This window comes from Benincasa hispida, chromosome 1 (assembly GCF_027475165.1).
Source record: "Benincasa hispida cultivar pf3 chromosome 1, pf3_genome.v1.1, whole genome shotgun sequence".
Taxonomy (NCBI): domain Eukaryota; kingdom Viridiplantae; phylum Streptophyta; class Magnoliopsida; order Cucurbitales; family Cucurbitaceae; genus Benincasa; species Benincasa hispida.
Window position 1 is genome coordinate 55,366,700 of NC_143478.1, and position 20,192 is coordinate 55,386,891.

Sequence of the window (20,192 nt, forward strand, 5' to 3'; positions counted from 1 at the left end):
TCTTATAAATCTGAGAATGGAGTTCTTTGGTTAAGCTGAAGGGGACCTTGAGGAATGGTCTTTATGTGTTGGAGGGTGTTGCAGTTTCAGGTAGTGCTACTATTGCATCTGGGAAAGAAACAGATAAGTCTATGTTATGGCATAACAGACTAGCTCATGTGAGTGAAAGAGGTCTTCAAGCTCTTTCACAACAAGGTTTGCTTGGAGGAGTTAAAGATATCGAACTCTCATTTTGTGAACATTGCATAATGGAAAAGTCTACCAGAGTGAAGTTTGGGAAAGGGAAGCATTCTACAAAAGAATTTTGGATTATGTTCATTCAGATTTGTGGGGTCCTATAAAGGTACCTTCTATGGGAGGTTTTTGATACTTTATGTCGATCATTGATGACTTTTCAAGGAAGGTGTGGATGTATCCACTGAAACAAAAGGATGAAGCTTTTGGAAAATTTTTTGAATGGAAAAAGCAGGTTGAGAACTAGATAGGCAAAAAGGTAAAGAATCTGAGGACAGACAATGGTTTAGAATTTGTGAATCACAAATTTGATAAATTTTGCAAATCTGAGGGAATTACGAGGCATTTCACTGTTACGTACACTCCACAGCAGAATGGTTTAGTTGAGAGGTTCAATAGAACAATTATGGAGTGTACAAGATGTCTCTTGACAAATGCTTCATTACCCTTAAAGTTTTGGGGGGAAGCTGCCCAAACAGCCTGTTATCTTATTAATAGAGGTCCGTCTTTTGCCTTAGGCCTAAAGACTCCTCAGGAGATATGGACAGAAAAAGCTCCAAGCTTGGACCAACTCAAAGTGTTTGGATGTTCAGCTTATGCTCATGTTAAGGAAGGGAAGCTGAATAAGAGGGCACTGAAATGTATGTTTATTGGCTATCCTCAAGGTGTTACAGAACTTTGGTGCTTGGAAGAGGGCGGAAATAAATGTATTATCAGCAGAGATGTGACCTTTAATGAAACAGATATGTCATTTCGTGTCAAAGAGCAGCAGAAACAGCAGACAATTGATCAGGTTGAGGCAGAAGTTAGAATTGATTCTAAAGCACGACCATCAGTTAGTTCAGGTGATTCCAGTGATCAGTCATCCAGTTCTGATGGTAGACAGCCTTAACTGCAGATGACTTTGATTGATGGGGGAGCTTTCGGTGAAGAAAGCTCAAGTAGTGGTTACCTACAAAACTATCAACTTACACGTGACAGGCCTCAGCGGCTGAAGCAAGCTCCTACGAGGTATGGTTATGCTGATTTAGTTGCTTATGCTCTTACTTGTGCAGCTAACAATATTGAAGCAGAGCCTCTTACTTTTGAGGAGGTTATTGTATCTGATTCGAAGGTACAATGGAATGATACTATAGAAGTAGAGTTTTTCTCATTACAGAAAAATCAGGCATGGTCATTGGTTCTAAGACCTTCTAATCAGAAACTCATTCAGTCAAAGTGGATTTATAAAATCAAGCCAGGTACAGGAGGTGACAATAAGCCTAGGTATAAGGCTAGACTGGTAGCCAAGGGCTACACTCAAAAGAAGGAAGTTGACTTTCATGAGATTTTCTCCCCAGTGGTAAGGCATTCGTCCATTCGATTAATTTTATCTATTGTTGTTGATAACTTGTAGAAATACAAGTTATTTATGTTGCCTTATTCAGATATTGCGGCCAAAAGAGAGAAAATATGCGTTGATTGTATGAAAATTAAATAAGAAATACAATAATTATAAATTATCGCAATTACAGCCACTAACATCATCAAGATGGTAGAAGAGGATATTTCTACTCTGTTTTGTAGGAAACCAAGTCACCGCTTGCAATCAAGGCTCAGCGAGAAACTGAACAACGCATCTCTGTCACATTGCGCCCGTCAATCAACAATGAAAAGACGATTAACGCAATGATGGCGCAATGCGATAGTCGATCCCGAGCTGAATTTCAACCGCATGCGGTAATAAAAATAACACCTCATGCGAGCACCCGATCGAAAGATGCAGCTGAGCAACACAAACGCGGAGGATTGTGACATGTGTACAACTAACCGTTGTGCAGATTTGATGGTCTGATTGCATAACAGAAGGAATATTTATTCCTCCATCTTCGGAATTTTCATAACAATAAGTGGGGTCCACAAGCCAAGAGTCAAAGCTTTTCACCTATAAATACCCCCATAGAATTCAGAGAAGATACTTGATATAAGGGCTAATTGATGCTAGGTTATTGAGAGAGAGGCTGAGCTGAGTACTGATCGAAAGAAATCTGAGAAGAGAAGAGACAAGGCGGAGAGGTGAGTCTCAGTGCAATTCTGCCAAATCCCCGCCGTGAAGCTCTGTGTTTAGATCCCTGCTACCGGTTGAGCAAGCCTGAGAGGGAAGCTCATCCTTCCGCACAATCCATCCACGCCGGCAAGAAAATCTCCATCCAGATTGGCGCCATGACGTTGGCGCTTATTTGTATTTGTTTCTAACTCTATTTCATCAATTGTATTTCATTCTCTTAATCTCTTCATTCACAAATCATGTATCGGATGCTAAATAGTTTTATTGAATGTCTCGATCATTTCCATTTCCACTTCTCTGTCTATTTTCGTTCCTCCATTAATCGTTTTCTCCATGAAGTTCTCTTAATCCCTTGGTAATTAATATGAATTAAACGAGTAACTTAATCTGTGATAAAGAGATAAATGCATTTAGCTAAGGCATGCTAGACGGCATCTTCACCTGTGAGAGCAGAAGTGAAGATGCCATTCTGATATGTCGAGAGAAGGTTAGAAGAATGCGTTAACTAAGGCGAGTAGTACTTCCAGAGATGGAAGCAACCTTGTATTCATTACATTCGTCCCTATTTCACCACAGAGATGTGGGAACGCGGTCGATTGCTGATAGGTGTACGCCAAGGAAAAAGCGGAACCGTACTTGTATCTTTAATGCAATTAACGAACTTCCACTGTTTGTATTAATTATTTTTTTTGTTTTTGCTTCACACATAAGACTTGCCACCACATAACACGATCTTTATAGATTCTTCACAGTCAGCCTCAACCTCAGTAGCTTGTATCATGAAACCTGTATCTTGTATTATCTTAACTTAGATTTACTTTATCGCAATTTATTTTATTATCGCATCTTTACCGCTTTACTTTACTTTATCGCATGTTTAAATACTTGTACATAACTCTTTTATAAATTGAAAAAATCCTTGGTCACATGTATAAAAAACATAACGCAATAACCTCAAACAGTCCCTGTGTTCAACCTCGGATCACACCGAGAAACTTGCGGTGGAATTACACTTGGTTCCAACGCAAGGAAACTTGTGACAACGCACAACATACTACAAGAACATTCATTATTAATGAATATCTAGAAGTAGTATCGCATGGACTTGAACCTTTCTTGTAATATATATAGACTAGAATTTGCGTTACAGCTTTTCACTTTGATATGTTTGTTGAACAGATGGATGTCACCACAGCTTTCCTTCATGGTGATTTGGAGGAAGTGATCTACATGGCTCAACCTAAAGGCTATGAGGTGAAAGGAAAGGAAGACATGGTTTGTCATCTTCACAAGTCCATCTATGGACTGAAGCAATCACCGAGACAGTGGTATATCAGGTTTGACGCCTTTATTCTGAAGCAGGGGTTTTACAGGAGCTCATATGATGCCTGCGTGTACTGGAAACTATCTCAAAAAGGTACATATACTTATCTACTTCTGTATGTAGATGATATGGTTCTGGTGTCTAAGGATTATTCTGAAATCTGTGATCTCAAGAAACGATTGAGTAGTGAATTTAAGATGAAAGATTTAGGTGAACTGAAAAGGATCCTAGGCATGGATGTGAAAAGAGATAGGAAGAAAGGTTTGTTAACCATTTCGTAGGAGAGTTATATGCATAAACTGTTTGAGAAGTATAATATGTCTTGTTGTAAGGCAGTTTCGACACCCTTAGCATCTCAAAGGTTTTCTTCGTCTTAGTGTCCTACTACTGAACAAGAAAGGTTAGAGATGGCTAATATTCCCTATTGTAATGCTGCTGGAAGTATTATATATTTAATGATTTGTACTAGGCCTGACTTCGGATATGTTATGAGTATGATAAGTAAATTTATGTCAAATCCTGGGAAGGAGCATTGGAATGCAGTTAAATGAGTGCTTCGATATTTGAAAGGTAGTGCCAGTGTATCATTGTGTTTTAGCAGGGATTATGATAAATCAACACTCTTGGAAGGCTTCACAAATGCAGATTATGCTGCAGACCTTGACAAAAGAAGGTCTCTATCAGGTCACATTTTTCATTTTTTTTGGTAATATGGTCAGTTGGAAGGTTGTTTTACAGTCAGTTATTGCTTTGTCTACTACTAAGTCAGAGTATATTTCACAGTGTATATTTCAGTGGGTGAAGCTGTGAAAGAGACAGTGTGGTTGAAAAGGATAGTTGGTGAGCTGTTGTCGCAAGAGTTCATTCCTATCGTCCGTCGTGATAGCCAGAGTGCTATTCATCTTGAAGAATCCATCTCATTACAAACGGTCTAAGCATATCGATGTCAAATTTCATTTTATCAAAGAAGTTGTGGCCCAGAAAGATGTTGAACTGGTCAAGGTTCATATAGTTGAGAATTTGTCAGATATGTTAACCAAGGTTCTTCCAGCCAATAGGTTTAAATACCTATTAGATGGGCTGAATATTAAATCTAGATGATAGGAAGAGTGGAGAATCAGCTTGGCACTTAAATATTCTTGTTATGAGAGAGATTTGTAGAAAATAACAAGGTATTTAAGTGAGTTTTATGGGGTTTTTGGAAAAATTAAAGACCCAATGGCATTTTGGTAATTATAAACAAGTGGCATTTTTGTAATTATTCCTATCTTCTCCAAAAATAGGGCTGAAATCGTGACCCTTGGTAAAGTGAGGAGAAAGTCGTCTGAACTGAAGGAAAAAACGCAGCAGCCGGTAGACAGGGAGGAGCAACCGTCTGGGCTTTGAGGAAACGGGAAGCCGTCGGTCCACGGAGTCGGAGAGAAGGGAGGCGCCATTCTGTTTATCATCCGGTTTTGACGTCAGCGATCTGAGAAAGCGCGGGTTCCAGTTCGACCGCATGGGTTGGTGTCTGTCGACTTCGCAGGTTGTCCGGGTTCGAGCATGCAGTCTGGTCTGGTCAGTTTCAGTGTTTTTTCCGTTCGGTAGGTTGTCAGCGAGAGAGAGACGCGTGGGTCTGCGCGTGGTTCGCCGGTCAGAGGCGATAGTGCACTGTTTTGGGCTATTTTGCAACAGGTTGTTCTCGGTGGCAGAGATGATGTCTAGTGCAGATCTCTCGGTATCAATGGATATTAAATTACAGATTGGTTGAGAGTTATTATGTCCCAGGCATCTTGTGGTTTCACAGGTAAAGCTTATTTGGTTTGGAGGTAATTGTTCTCAGGCACTCCTTTGTTTCTTGAATGATTATTCGTAATCCTTTACAAACTCGGGATCGTGTTGACAATGGTGTTCAAATATCCATAGTGATTGTGTTCTATGTAATGGTGTTGAGTCTAGGGATCTTTTTTTTCTTTTGTTTTTTTAGTAAGGTTATACAAGATGACATGGTGTTGTGGGGTCAGTGTTCTCATAGGATCTCGCACTGGGATACAGAGCTTACTTGGATTTGTCAATTTAGCTTTGAGAAGGGTTGAGATGTAAGGTTTGGAGAGTTGCTTAGTGTGTAGCTATTTACCATATTTGGCGTAAGTGTAATTTGAGATTCCATGGTGCAACTATGCATCCGTCCCAGGTTATTAGTGTCTGTTCTGTTCGGTTTGAGATTTTTATTTGTTGTTTCAAGTGGATTGATGATTCTATTGTGAGGACCCATGGAACTCTTTACCTTGGGACATTTTTCGTTAGGTTGCGGGACTTGTGTTTTTTGTTTTACCTTCATTTATTATCTTTTGTTTGTGCTTTAATCTCAGGCTATAAGGTCCTTCTTTCTTTTTAACAATATATTATCTTGAAGAAAAAAAAACACCCTTATTTCAAGTGTAAAATATGTCCTAATCAAGACAATGAACTTTACAAGTTGATGAGGTTTCTAATTAAATGTCTAAAATGACTGTCTTAAGAATATATAATGATATTTTCATAAAATAGGCCAATGTCAACATTTCCATCTCGACACTGATATTTTAATCCCTAAATATACTCAATAGAGATGATTAAGTGTCGTTTTCATTAGTTCAAGTTTTACCTGTATTAACTTTTAATTCAATTAGTAGACTACGAATATTTAAACATCTAATCTCAAGAAAAATAGTACACGTTAATTATTAAATTGTTCTAACATTCATCTTTACATCTTAATCTTAAAGAATATTCTGGATAGATATGTATAATAAAAGATGTACACACCATTACAAGTAGAAATGTAACATTGACTTTAGAGTCATCCCTTGATGGTGTTAAGGTTGAAAACCACAAGGAATATTCCAAAGAACATGACCAAAATTAACATGAAATTCAATTAAAGTAAAAATTGAGTTGAAAAAAGAAAAGACATACATAAAATAGAAGATTGATAGATCACAAAAACAAAAGAAACACAAATGTGTACCATCCAAATTCCTTTAGTGGCATAAACCAAGAGGGATGACCCTCTTCCCAATACCCATTTAATTTCTATTCTATCATCATTAATATTCAACTCTTTTGCATTTCCAAGCCGCCGCATCCACTACCAATATATTTTTTTTATTCTAATAATTTCATTTTCAAGCAACTTCTCCTTTCCTTTTCTAAACTCTAATTATTATGTTAACCATCAAATTAAACTTGAAAGTAGTAAAGATAAATTGGTTAAAAAAAATTCACATCTACCAACCCACTAAGCATCCTTGATTTGGACTTTGTGATAAAATATATTTGAGTTGTTGTAATGGTAAGAGATTAACAAGAAATTTAGAAGTTTTTTTTTTTTTTTATATCATTTTCAAATATAGAAAAATATTACAGTCTATCTGCGATAAATCGCGATAGACTACTATATGTAACTATCACAGATAGACACAGATAGTAGTAGTCTATCATGATCTATCATAGTCTAACGCAAATAGACTGTGATATTTTGCTATTAGTTGTAAATATTTTCAATAATTTTGTCATTTAAAATAATGTTACTTCTTTTTATATAAGTTAATAATATTTTCATTAACATGCATGGAATGGTTTTTTCATAGTTTTTTTAAAAAAAAAAAAAAAAAAAAAAGTGAGATCAAGCTTATTTTAGAATTTATAAGTTTGAATTAATCTTGATATGTGAATCTATTGTTTAAAGTTAAATTTTTCAAAGCCCTAATATGCATAGAGGAAAATAATTCAAATTCAAGAGAAACCGTGTATTGGTGTACAAACACTTATCAAACTTTTTCCAAAAATGTTAAGAAAGATATCATTAAATTTTCTTTGCTTGCACTCATTATGAATTACCAAATATAGTTTGGGCAAAGGTAGATGTTGCCAATTTCTCGTAATTATTAAGCGATCAAAAAATAACTAAAAATGATAATTTAATTCATATATATCAATTAATCCAATGCTAACTCATTGTTAGAAGCTAGAGCCTTCTATTTATTTGGTATAGAGATTTTAATGAAACGGAAAAAATGGGCATTTAAAACCATCAGGATATTCATAAACAAACATAACACCTTTTAACTTGAAAGTAATCAAACCACTAAACAAAGAAGCTGAAATGTAAAACATAAGAACATCCTACCATAACAGTTAATTTCGAGATAACATTTCATTTTTTATTTTTTATTTTTGAAAATTAAATTTATTTTCTCTTCATTTCTTACTATGATTTACTTCGATAAAAATAAGTTTTTAAAAACTACGATTCTATTTGGTAACTATTTCGTTTTTTGTTTTTGTTTTTTAGATAACAAAGTAAAAAATTTAGAGGTAGAAATAGTCATATCTTTAATTTTCAAAAACAAAAACAAAAATATTAAATGGTTACTAAACGGTGTAATTTTTTTATTTTCAAAATTTAGCATTTTTTTAAAAAAAATGTAAGTAACAATGAAAATGAAGAAATAGGTACTAAATAGTTTCTTAGCAATTTTTCATTTTTTTTCCGAACAGCAATTGAGATATTTATACTTCGGAAAAGAGTTCAAAATTTTATATTTTCCGACTATATTCGTCAAAAGAAAAGGAAAGGGAAGAAAAGAAAAAAAACATCAAATTCACGCTCATTTCATTGATTTACATATTCGGGACAAAATTGATAACAAATTTCAAAAGGAGAAAAAAAATCATAATTCATTACGCATGTAATTAACGGAGATTCAAGGGGAGTGATTTTGATTGCCATCTTGTTGATTTGCCGAGCACCTGCAAGGAGGTAGGGCGGCAGCGGCGGTTGCAGGCAAAGCCAAGAACGTAGGCATGTTGTCCCCGGCCATGATGACCAAAACCTTCGGCTCCATTACAAGATCCACGGCGGCAGACGCGGCGGCTTGTGGGTCCTTCTCGCCGCCGGTAAATCGTTTTCGAAAGGAGCATGCGAGGATGATGAGAGCTGCGGCGATGAGAAGCAGGGCGAGAGAAAGGCCGCCGAAGAGGTAAGGAATTGGCGACTTCCAAAGGTGGAGCTTCACGGCGGCAGTCGGTGGTGGTGCAGTTGCGGCGGCTAGTCGCCTCATCTTTTTGTATTATTATATTATATTTGTTTTTAGGGGTTTTGTGTTAAGGGTGTGAAAAAATTCGCCAAATGGAATGTGTGATTTATAGGTGAAGTTTTGTGAAGTGTTTTCTGACTTTCAAGGTTTTGTGAGATTACCAAAATGCCCTTATTGGGTGGAAGGGAAGATTCTTTTTATGTTCTTGTTGATGTCTTTGGGTACTTTTCTTTATTGTGGTTTCATTAGGAAAAAACAGTTTTCGGCATTTTTTAATTCTCAAATTGGCATAATCTCATTTAATGAGAGTTCTTCTCGAAAGTGGAGTAAAAAAAATATTTAAGTACATCTTGGATAGCATCTATCTTTATACATCCCATCAAATTATTCAATCATTACTTGTCATTTGATAAATTTTACTTTTTAGAATATTTTAATATTTTTTTAATGAGCGGTGGATGGAGATGCACAAAGATGAGTGCGCTCAAGTATTACTTATAAATGAATATACTTTCACATTCATTTCAAAGGTTGGATAAGTTTGGAGTTAAGTAGTGAATTTAAGGGAAAAAAATATTTGGTGCTAGCGAGGCTATACCTATCTTTGTGCAATCGATTAGTTGTCGAATTAAAAATTATCATGTGGCAAGAACTTTTTGGTTCTTTAAAAAACTTAAATTAATAATTTTTTTCTATGTAATAAATGAAGGATTATACAGAAACAAGTTAAATTTGGGGATGATCATAACCTTATCACTAAACATAAATTTGGGTATGCAGTATTTAGTTGAGATGAGTTGATAATTATTATCTGGAAAGTTAGATTATCTGTGGAGTTAAATTGTCTATGTTTGGAGTGTAGAGTTAAGTTGAAATGTCTGTGTTTGGGGTGTTTAGTTGAGTTGAAATGAGTTAGCAAGTCTATGGAGTATAGAGTCGAATTAAGTTGAGTTTGGATATTTTTTACAATTTTTTAAACAAAATTGATTTTGTATTTTTTTTTTCCTTTTTGCTATTCTTTTTTAATTTCCAATTGCACACATATTGTCCTAAAATTTTCAATACTAAAAATGCTTAATTTTTTCCATTTTTTAAAACATAATAAATTCCTACAAAATAATAACAGAAATTTAAAATTCAATTTTTGAACACTCAATTTTATAACATATATTTTTTCATTCTTAAACACCAAACATGTACCAAACAAATAAAAAAATTTCACAACTACTTAACCCTCAATCATGAATACTAAATAAGCTTAAAAATTGAATAACTTTTATCACCCAATTTGAATACTCACGTGCATAACAATTTTATTTACATCCACAAAAACATGTCATATTTCATCCAACACAAGTGTAGATCCTTCATTTTTTTTTTCTTTCGATAGAACAGATTATCTTTCTGATAGCACCCATTTCATCTACTCTCTAACCCTAAATTTTTAACACTTAATTACTTAGAAACTAAACTTCTTTTCATTCTTAAAAACTAAACATGATTATAACAAAATTAACATGTTCTATACATAAATGTTGAAGCACTTGATTACTTAACAAGTCATGTTTCCATACTATGTAGGTTGACTTCTCAATTTGATGTACATATAATATCTACATTCCATAATATAACCACATTTACAATGGGTGCATGACGTATACAAAAGTTATAGTGGTTTTTCGTCATAAAATAATATTAAATGGTCATCAATGTGTCGATCTCCAAAATTAATTCACAAAATATAGGGATTGGAGTTGAATCAGAAGGTGGTCAATCTACACAGTCTTGCATAGTAGATGGAGGTAGTACCTGTTCTATGCATGATAAGCAAATAATTAGCAATAACAAGAGCTAGAGCTAAAAGTCTTCTTGAAACATTAAATGTTTACTTCCAATCTAAGGATGCAAATTATGGTGTCGAGTTGCAGCCATTGATGCATCAAAAGGCACCTTTTCATCCAAGAGACATAATGAATCTGAAATTAAGATTCATTCACAATTTTAGTGATTATGTACCAATTTAATTTTGTGTATTTATATTTATGACGTAGTTGAGAAGGTGTTAGATGAACTTAGTCAATTCTCCAACAAAGATTTGGTTTGTGGGAACTTTCTCTGTATTTTGGTGTAAGAGTGATGAGAGAGTGAGAGAGAAATCCAAGAGAATGATAGCACAGTAGAAAATCTTCTATCTTTTTCAAAATATAGAGAACGACTTTTGTATAATGAGAAAGGGGAGTTAACTCCCCTCACCCCACTCCCTCCAACTCTCCTATAGCTACAAGGGAGTTAATATTAAATTTAATATTAAATTAAATCAATTTTAATCAAATTAAATTAAATACATATTAACTAATCTAATTAATTAATTTGAATTAATTAAATATCAAATATTTAATAAATATTACATTTGAATGATATTCAAATGTATTTTTCTTTCATAACCTATAGTTTTAATATGTATATCATTCACATTAAATTTAACTTATAGTTTTAATATGAACCTTATTCATATTAAATTTAACCTATAGTTTTAATAGGAATCTTATTCATATTAAATTTAGCCTATAATTTCAATATAAATCTCATTCATAGTATTTAATATTTGAATCTTATTCAAAGACATTAGTCTCTCATATTTTAATTTTGAATCTTATTCAGAAATAACTTTATGATATAATATATCTATACAAATTATATTAATTGTACTATATATAATTAACATATATTCCCTTATAATTTGAATAATTTTTCAAAACAAATTAATCCTTGTTTATCCTTAGTGAGCTAGCAGGGGATCTAATAGACCTACAGATAAAAAGCTCCAATGATTCAAGATTAATTAATTAAACTCTCTAAATAAATTAATCAACATTCATTAACTATGGGTCACTCCACTAAAGACCCATAGTTGCATTCTTCGCACCATAGAATATTTCTTTGTCCATGGATATAACCATTACCAGTAAGTCGGTCCTTCACGAGTCATTCGTAATTATAGCTTGGTTAAATTACCATTTTACCCCTATAATTATCTCTTGTAAATCCCACTGATCCTCTAGTGAACAACCTATTTATAGTCCAACAATAAACATAATCTCTCTCAGACCAATGAGAGGGAGGTACTCCAAAATTCAAGACCTGAAATCAACATTTAAGGGAACGACTCACTTACTTACCATCAAGCCAGGAAGAAGTGAATTTCATCTTGTAGCTACGTGAAAGAACCATTGAAGGTCTTTGGGCGGAAGCATGGGATCGAACCAAATACCCAAAATTTACATAACAAAAATTTTACAGCAAAAACATACAGATTATACATTTAAATGATGCAGCATGCTTTAAACACATAGATTACATAATAGAAAAAGGGTTTAAGAAACCTTACCCTAAAAGAACTCTTCTTCACGAGATTCCTTCTCCGAATCTTGTCACGAACAATCTCAAACCCTCTAACCGTCAATGAGGACACCACCATGAATGTTACCTCTGTATTATTTGGATGAGAATCCAAGAGTTTTGTGGGCTTTGGCTATTTTGGAAGAGAGGGATTTTGAGAGAGATGGGCGGAAGTAATGGGGTTCCGATTGTCTCAAAACTTTTATGTGGATCTTTATTCTTTTTATGAAACCACGCCATGAAGAACAACCATTTCTCTTCTGCCCCACTAGCACGTTTTAGAGAGAAAAGAATGGGGGTGGGGGAGTTACAACTCCCTCCCAAAATGATTTTTAAATAAATCAATTTAATATATATTTATATGATAACTATCTTATTATATAATATATATACATATATTAAACTGTATGTTATGCCAAATATAACACATAATCTATAGTTTCTATTTTCTTGCCAATGGCATTTAATATAAAGCTTATTTATATTAAATTTAATTATCTGAATCAAATTCATATAATTAATAGTTGAATCATATTCAAATATTTATTTTCTCTCAAATAAACTTTATATTATAATGTATCAAGATACATTATAGTAATTATATCATATATAATTAGATTAAATAAATTATATCACATATAATTAATTCTCTCAATTAATTTAAACAATTCAAATAAATCTAAAAATTTATTCTCAGTAATTTCTGTTGAGCTACAAAGAGGACCTCATGGATCTGTAGCGTGATGCTCCAATGGTACGCAAATAATTAATTAAACTCCTTTAATTATATTATTCACCATTCATTAACTGTTAGGCACTCCATTAAAGACCAACAACTATACTCTTCGCACTACAGATATATTTCTATGTCTATTGAATATAACCAGTCAATAATACCATGACCCTTCACAAATTGCTCGTAAGTATGGTTAGGCCAAAATTACTATTTTACCCCTGTAGTTACATCTAACTTCTTAAGTATCACTGATCCCTTTAATGAATAATAAATCTTAGTCCAACTATGACCAAACCCCTCTCGAGCCAAGAGAGGTTGTGGCACCACATTGTTCAAGCCCCAAAATCAGTCCTTAAGGAAGCAATTTATCTACTTACCCCGACGTTCATGAAGGAGTGAATTCTTTCTTATGTAGCTGTGTTCCTAGCTCTCCAATCAGATAAATCCCCAAAATGGTACGCTTGTTGAGTCGGCAATCTGGCCACTCTTGTTGGGAATGATGCCTTAAAGTCTCGTGTCTTATAGTTTGTAAACATATTTTGTACGAATGCTTATTATGTATAATATATAATATTTTCTTCACTACTTGACTTTGCACATTGGATTTTTTATTTGCTTTATCACAAACCAATAAACTAAAATCCCTGGTTGTCATTACGCAACTTAAGCATGTATGCGGTGACATATAAGTGATCATGTTTTAAGTGATAACCAAAATGGTTTGTAGTATATGGATATAGAAGGGAAACCTTATCCTGGTAACGCTGCAGATGCAGCCCGCTTTATGGAACAAGTTACAAGTATTGTGACTTGCTACAGATAGTCTGATCCTGATCATTCATGTAGGAACGTGCGAGCGAGGGCATCCTATACAAAGAGTTTGAATAAGACCTGATCACGAAGTATTAACGTCTCGTTATATAACGTCGTTCATGACATGACCTCAATCTTAAGTGAGTTCGGAAATCCTGCCATTGAGGGCAGTCCTTTAATTTGCATGGGTGCGAGTGGCCAGGTCACCGACTCAAACCTACCACTTTGGGGATTCGTTTGATTTGGGAGCTGGAAACTCAGCTACACAAGATGAAATTCACTCCTTCCCCGAAGTAGGGGTAAGTTGATATATTACTCCCTTAAGGGCTGATCGTGGGGCTTGAATGATGTGGTGCCACACACCTTCTCATGGCCCGAGAAGTGTTCATACATAGTAGGACTATGTTGTATTGTTCATTAGAGGGATCAGTGGTGCTTAAGGAGTAAGATATAACTATAAGGGCAAAATAGTAAATTGGCCCAAGTGTACATACAAACATCTGTGAAGGGTTATCATACGGATGATTGGTTATATCCGATGGACACAGAAATATATCTATGGTAAGAAGAGTTCAATTATCGGTCTTTAGTGGAATGTCTGGCAGCTAAAGAATGGGGGATCTCATGGCTAAAGAGTTTAGTCAGCTATTCACATACCGTTGGAGCTTCGAGCCATAGGTCCATAAGGTTCCCTTGGTAGCTTGGATACAAGTTGAGAATTAGTTTTTGGGTCAGTTTGAAATGTTTAAATTGACAAGAGGGAGATCAATTATATATGATATGATTGAACTGGTTAATTATATACGATATGATTGACTCTATGTATGAGATACATTAATTGGAGGAAAATGGATATAAATATGATTTATATCTAGTGGAGGAGAAAACACTATGGTTAATATATGATATCAAACTATAGGTTAATGAATATGATATGATTATATTTATTATTAAATTAATTGGACAGTTATGGGATAATTGGCCACCATTTTCTCCGTAACCATACGTTAGTGGGAAGTTCCATTCGGTTTTTGTAACTGAAAAATAACATGAAAATTGTTTTCATATGGCAAGGAACACGCTCAATTGCTCACAAGGTGTTTTTCTTTCTATCGCTTAGGGAATTAAGAGCCTATACGATAGCTCACTTTTACTAAACAATTGCTTACACGCGCGCACGCATCTACTAAACAATCGCCCACGTTTTACTAAACGATCGCTTAGCGCGAGCTTTTTCTAAACGATCGTATAGACAATCGCTTACTTTTTCCTACATGATCGTGTACTTCACCTAAACGATCAAACACCCTGTCTATACGATAGACGTTGCCTTCTCCCACTTGCTTGATCGTTGTATACGATCTCTTTTCCTCCCCCCCTCTACCAAATCTGAACATAGCCCACTCTTTGGATTCTCACTCTGAGAATACTAAGGGTCCAAGTAGTGGTGTCGTCCCCATTCTTCATCTGTTCGTGTGGAGTCCGTTCGTGGTAGATGACTGGAGTGTTGCTGAACGATAGCATACTGATCTAGCGAGAGCGAGAGTATTCGTTCGTGGAGAGAGCGAGATTTTTCGAGAAGAGAGTCTTCAACTGGTACATTTCTGTTCTTTGTGTTGTTTTATCTTTAAGCATGCCAGTAATTTAGTAGTTTAATGCAAATCTATTTGTGTGAATGTAAATGTGGTAATTCTGTCACAATGCTTTTGGAAAGATCTGCTTCCGCTTATAGGTACTCTTGTATAAGAGTTCCTTCAACTCTCACCCATACAAATCAAAGGACTGCCTTCATAGGTAGAAGTTCAAAACTCACTTAGGATTTAGGTCATGTTACCTATGGTCATCATGGTGAAATGAAAGTCTCTATTATGAACAGCGTTATATAATGAGACTAAACATTTCGTGGTCCGGTCTTATACAAACTCCTTTGTATAGAATATCCCCGCTCACATGTCTCCACATGAATGATCAGGATCATATCATTTGTAGCATTTTACAACAATTGCAACATCCACAAAGCGGATCATACTCATAGTGTCACCAAGATAAAGTATCTAACCTTATCCATCTACTATAGATCATTTAGGTTATCACTTAAACATGGTCCACCTGTATGTCTTTACATACATGTTTAAACTACAAGATAACCTTGAATGTTAGTTTATTGGTTGGTTAATGCAACTAATTTGGAAATAAAACATCACATATTTTATTATATAAATAAAATGTTTATACAATAAAATTACAAACTATAAGACCCTATAAGATTTAGGGGATCAACTCCAACACTATGTTTCCAGCTCCCCACTCGGTCTTATCTTCAAAATGATAGGCTTATTAAATCGACGACTCGGGTCACTCTCACCCATACAAATCAAAGGACAAGCCCTTATAGGTAGGAGTCCAAAACTCACTCAGGATTGAGATCGAGTACATATGGTCATTCTATGAAACATTAATCTCTTCAGTCAACAGTGTTACAATGAGAGATTAATTACTTTGCGGTTTGGTCTTATACAAACTCTTTATATAGGATACCCCCACTTGCAAGTCTATACATGAATGAATTTTATCAAATCGCTTGTAACACTTACACAGTGGGTCGTATCATAATGTTACCAGGATAAGGCACTCAATCTTATCCATATACTATAGACTTTTTAAGTTATTACTTGAACATGATTCACTTGTATGTCAACCACATATTGTTCAAATTATATTAAATAACCTTGGATCTCAGTTTATTAGATTAGTTATACAAGTCTAAAAGTTAAATAAAATAATTCTTTATTTTATTAAATAAATGAATTTTGTTTGTACATTACAAACGATGAGATTTAGAGCATAAACCCCAACATATAGTAGATGGGTAAGGTTGATACCTTATCCTGGTAACACTTTAGATACGGTCTACTTTGTAAAGGCTACAAATGATGTAATCCAAAACGTTCATGTAGAGACATGTCAGTGGGATTATTCTATACAATGAGTTTGAATAAGACTAGACCACGAAATAATTAATCTCTCTCTATAACTCCATTGATTGAAGAGATTAATATTTTATAGGATGATCATGTATAACTTGATCTCAATCTTGAATGAGTTATGAATTCCTGCCTATAAAAGTTCATCCTTTGATTTACATGGGTAAGAGTGTCCCAAGTCGTCGACTTAATAAGCCTACAATTCCATTTTGGGGACTTCGCTGAATAAAAAGCTAGGAACGTAAGTTTCCAAGATGGAACTTACACTATCCCATTTAGGAAAGTAGATGAGTAGTTTCCTTAAGTGTTAACTTCGAGACTTGAACAATGAGGTCTTACTCTCTCACTGGCCCTAAAGAGACTTATAGTTGGACCATAGATAAATTGTTTATTAGAGGATTAATGGTACTTAAGGAATAGAGATCATTACAGGAATAAAACAAATATTTGATCCAACTGTAATTATGAACGACTTGTGAAGGATCAACTTATGTATAATGATTATATCTATAGATGCAACATGTTCTACAATACATAAGAGTGCAACTATGGGTCTATAATGGTTTGCCCCATAGTTAATGAATGTTCATTAATTTAATTAAAGAGCTTAATTAATTAATCTTGAATTATTGGAGCTTACAATCTATAGGTTCATTAAGTCCACCTGCTAGCTCACAACAAATAAACAAGGACCATAGTTTTTGAAAGAATAATTTGAAATGTTCAAATTAATTTAGGAAATATATGTTAATTGTATATGATACAATTAATATAATGTATATAGATATACTATAATATATAGTTGATTTTGAATTAGACTATATAATATGGGAGATTTAATGTATTTGAATTTGATTCAAATGTTAAAGTAATATAAATATTTATATTAAAAGTAAAAGTTATAAATAATATGAATTAGATCATATTAAAACTATAAGTTATGAGAGAAATGTACACTTGAATATGATTCAAATATTTAATTAAATATTAGGTATTTAATTAATTATTATTTTATTTAATTAAATTAAACCATTCCCCTTAATGAAGAGAAGTGGAGAGTGGAGGAGAGGAAGTTACAATTTCTTCTCACATTAAATGTGTTCTGGTGCATTTTACAGGAGGTAGTTTTTCACTCTTAGAAAAAAATACTCTCTCTTAAAAAGAATCTTCCTCACAATTCTTTACACAGAGAAGAAGTTCTCTGTAGAAAATTCTCTCTCCCTCTCTTTAAAAAAGAAGGTTCCCACAAGTCGATTCTTGCCAAGATAATAGCGTGGAAGACCTTTTGGGGGTATCATTGTACGTGGAAGTAGAAATTGCTAGAAGATTCGTTCGTTGGGAGAAGAAGTGAAAGAATAAGAGTTATTCAAGGGTAAGTTTTCTTCTCCCCTTTTAAAATTTATGTTTAATCTACTGTTTTCTGTACTTTAATTTAAATCGAAATTAAAGCAAAAGCAACCATTCACTTCTGCTACGAGATTCAATCTCTTCAGGAAGGATTTGCCCCTGAGAATGACTCATCGCCCCCTTCAACATTTGGAATGCTCGCTCGATAACGTTTCTTGCTTGAAGAATTCTTCATGTTGAAAAATTCCCTCGAAGTGGTTGGTGCATTTCCTGCTCCATGCTAATTTGAGAAATGGTATCGTTCCCCTCCATTAGAAGAGCAGGGAATCCTTCAGCATTGGGGTATCCAACATCACACAAGTAATATTATTATGTACAAGTTTTAGATTGTCATGCACGTGTATTGTGGCATTTACACATGTTTTAGTGACAGACATGTTTGATTTTAATATCTTTCGGAACCCTTAATCAGTAAGGTCGAGAAATCACATCCCTGGGAACCCTTGAGTCAACTGTCAACCTTTCCCACCCTAGTAGAAAAAATAAGAATTCCTCATTCTGATCATGTAAGGATATTTATGACAATCTCCCCTGTCCTCATCCTATATCGAGGTTTATCCATGGCATTAACATTCACTTTGATGTACATGTCATCTAACGTACCTAGAGAGGATCAGAATAAATTGAAAAAATATTAGTAAAGGCTAGTTCAGATGTATTCTTTAAAGGGACTTGAATCCAAACGGAAACGTGTAATCACGTTCTTTGATTTCTTGAAAGAATTCATAATACAAAAACCAGAAGAAAAGGTTAAGCATCATATCTTTGTCGATCCATAATTGCAATAAAAACTTCTCTTCGATCTAGTAATCATCCCTTTGAAGTCTTCCTTTTTCCACGAAATTTTTCCTACTATGACTCTGGAAAGGATCCGGCTTGTGGGAACCACTCTTGAAAGATGAAAGAAAATAGAGAGGGAAAATTTTCAGAGAATTTTTCTCTAAAATTTGGGAGAATTTTTCTTAAGAGAAATCTCTACATAATGTCTATAAAAATTGTATTGTAGAGTGTAGAGGATGAGTTTTATGAGGGCTCCCTAGGACCTTATTTATAGATCTCTATTGGATTACTCCTAATCCTATGAGGAGAATCCCTCTGCAGAATATTTTAAATTAAATATTCAATAATATTTAATAAATATATCTTCCCATTTAATATCTCATAATAAAATGTTGAAAGTATTTAAATCATATTTAAATACTTATCTTCTGCAGATCCTTTTTAATTTGAATTTCATTCAAATTAATTATTTAAATTATATTCAAATAAAGTAATCCTCCCATCCATCTATTTAATTTGAATCTTATTCAAATTAAATAATTGATTTATTTATATGAATCCCATCCAAATAAATAATTAATTATTGGAATCATATTCAAATAAATTTGTTCTTCATATTGTAAAGTTATATTTGAATCTCATTCAAATAAACTTTATAATAAATTATGTAATTGATTGTATCCAATAAAATTACTATTTTTCCTCATAAAATTTGAACATTTCAAATTTTCTTTCAATATATTTGATCCTTGTTAGTCCGCGATGAGCTAGCACGGAGATCTTATGGCCTTACAGATCATAAGTTCTAATGATTCGAGATTGATTAGTTAAATTATTTAACTAAATTAATCTTCATTCATTAACTACATGACAAACCACTATAGACCCATAGTTGAACTCTTATGCACTATAGAACAAGTTGTGTCCATGGATATAATCAATATAAGCAAGTCAATCCTTTACAAGTTGTTCATAGTTACAGCTGGATCAAAATGTTCGTTTCACCCCTACAATTACATCTTTTTCTTAAGTACCACTGATTTCTCTAATGAAATATTTGTTCATGATCCAACCATAAACTCTCAGGCCAGTGAGAAGGTAAGGCCCCGTGTTCAAGACCTGAAATCAGCAGTTAAGAGAACTACTCATCCACTTACCCTATACGGGAAGGAAGAAATTTCATCTTGTGAAGTTATGTTCTCAACTCTCCATTTAGTTAAGTTTCTAAAATGGTAGGCTTATTGAGTAGGCAAAGCCACCTTCATGCATGCAAATCAAAGGACTAGCCTCACAAATAGGTGTTCTAAATCATTCAGGATTAAAGATCGGGTCATACATGATCATCCTATGAAATATTAATCTCATCAATTAACGAATTTACAAAGAGAGATTAAATATTTTATTGTCT

At 34.0% G+C, this 20,192-nt stretch overlaps 1 protein-coding gene across 1 annotated transcript; it reads right to left on the reverse strand.

Moving 5' to 3' along the window:
• Positions 1 to 8,218: 8,218 nt before the first annotated feature.
• On the reverse strand, positions 8,219 to 8,754 carry LOC120077902 (protein GLUTAMINE DUMPER 2-like). Its single transcript, XM_039032006.2, has one exon. It carries the CDS (start codon positions 8,687 to 8,689, stop codon positions 8,333 to 8,335), a length of 357 nt encoding a protein of 118 aa, XP_038887934.1. The 5' UTR covers positions 8,690 to 8,754; the 3' UTR covers positions 8,219 to 8,332.
• Between the last annotated feature and the right edge of the window lie 11,438 nt (positions 8,755 to 20,192).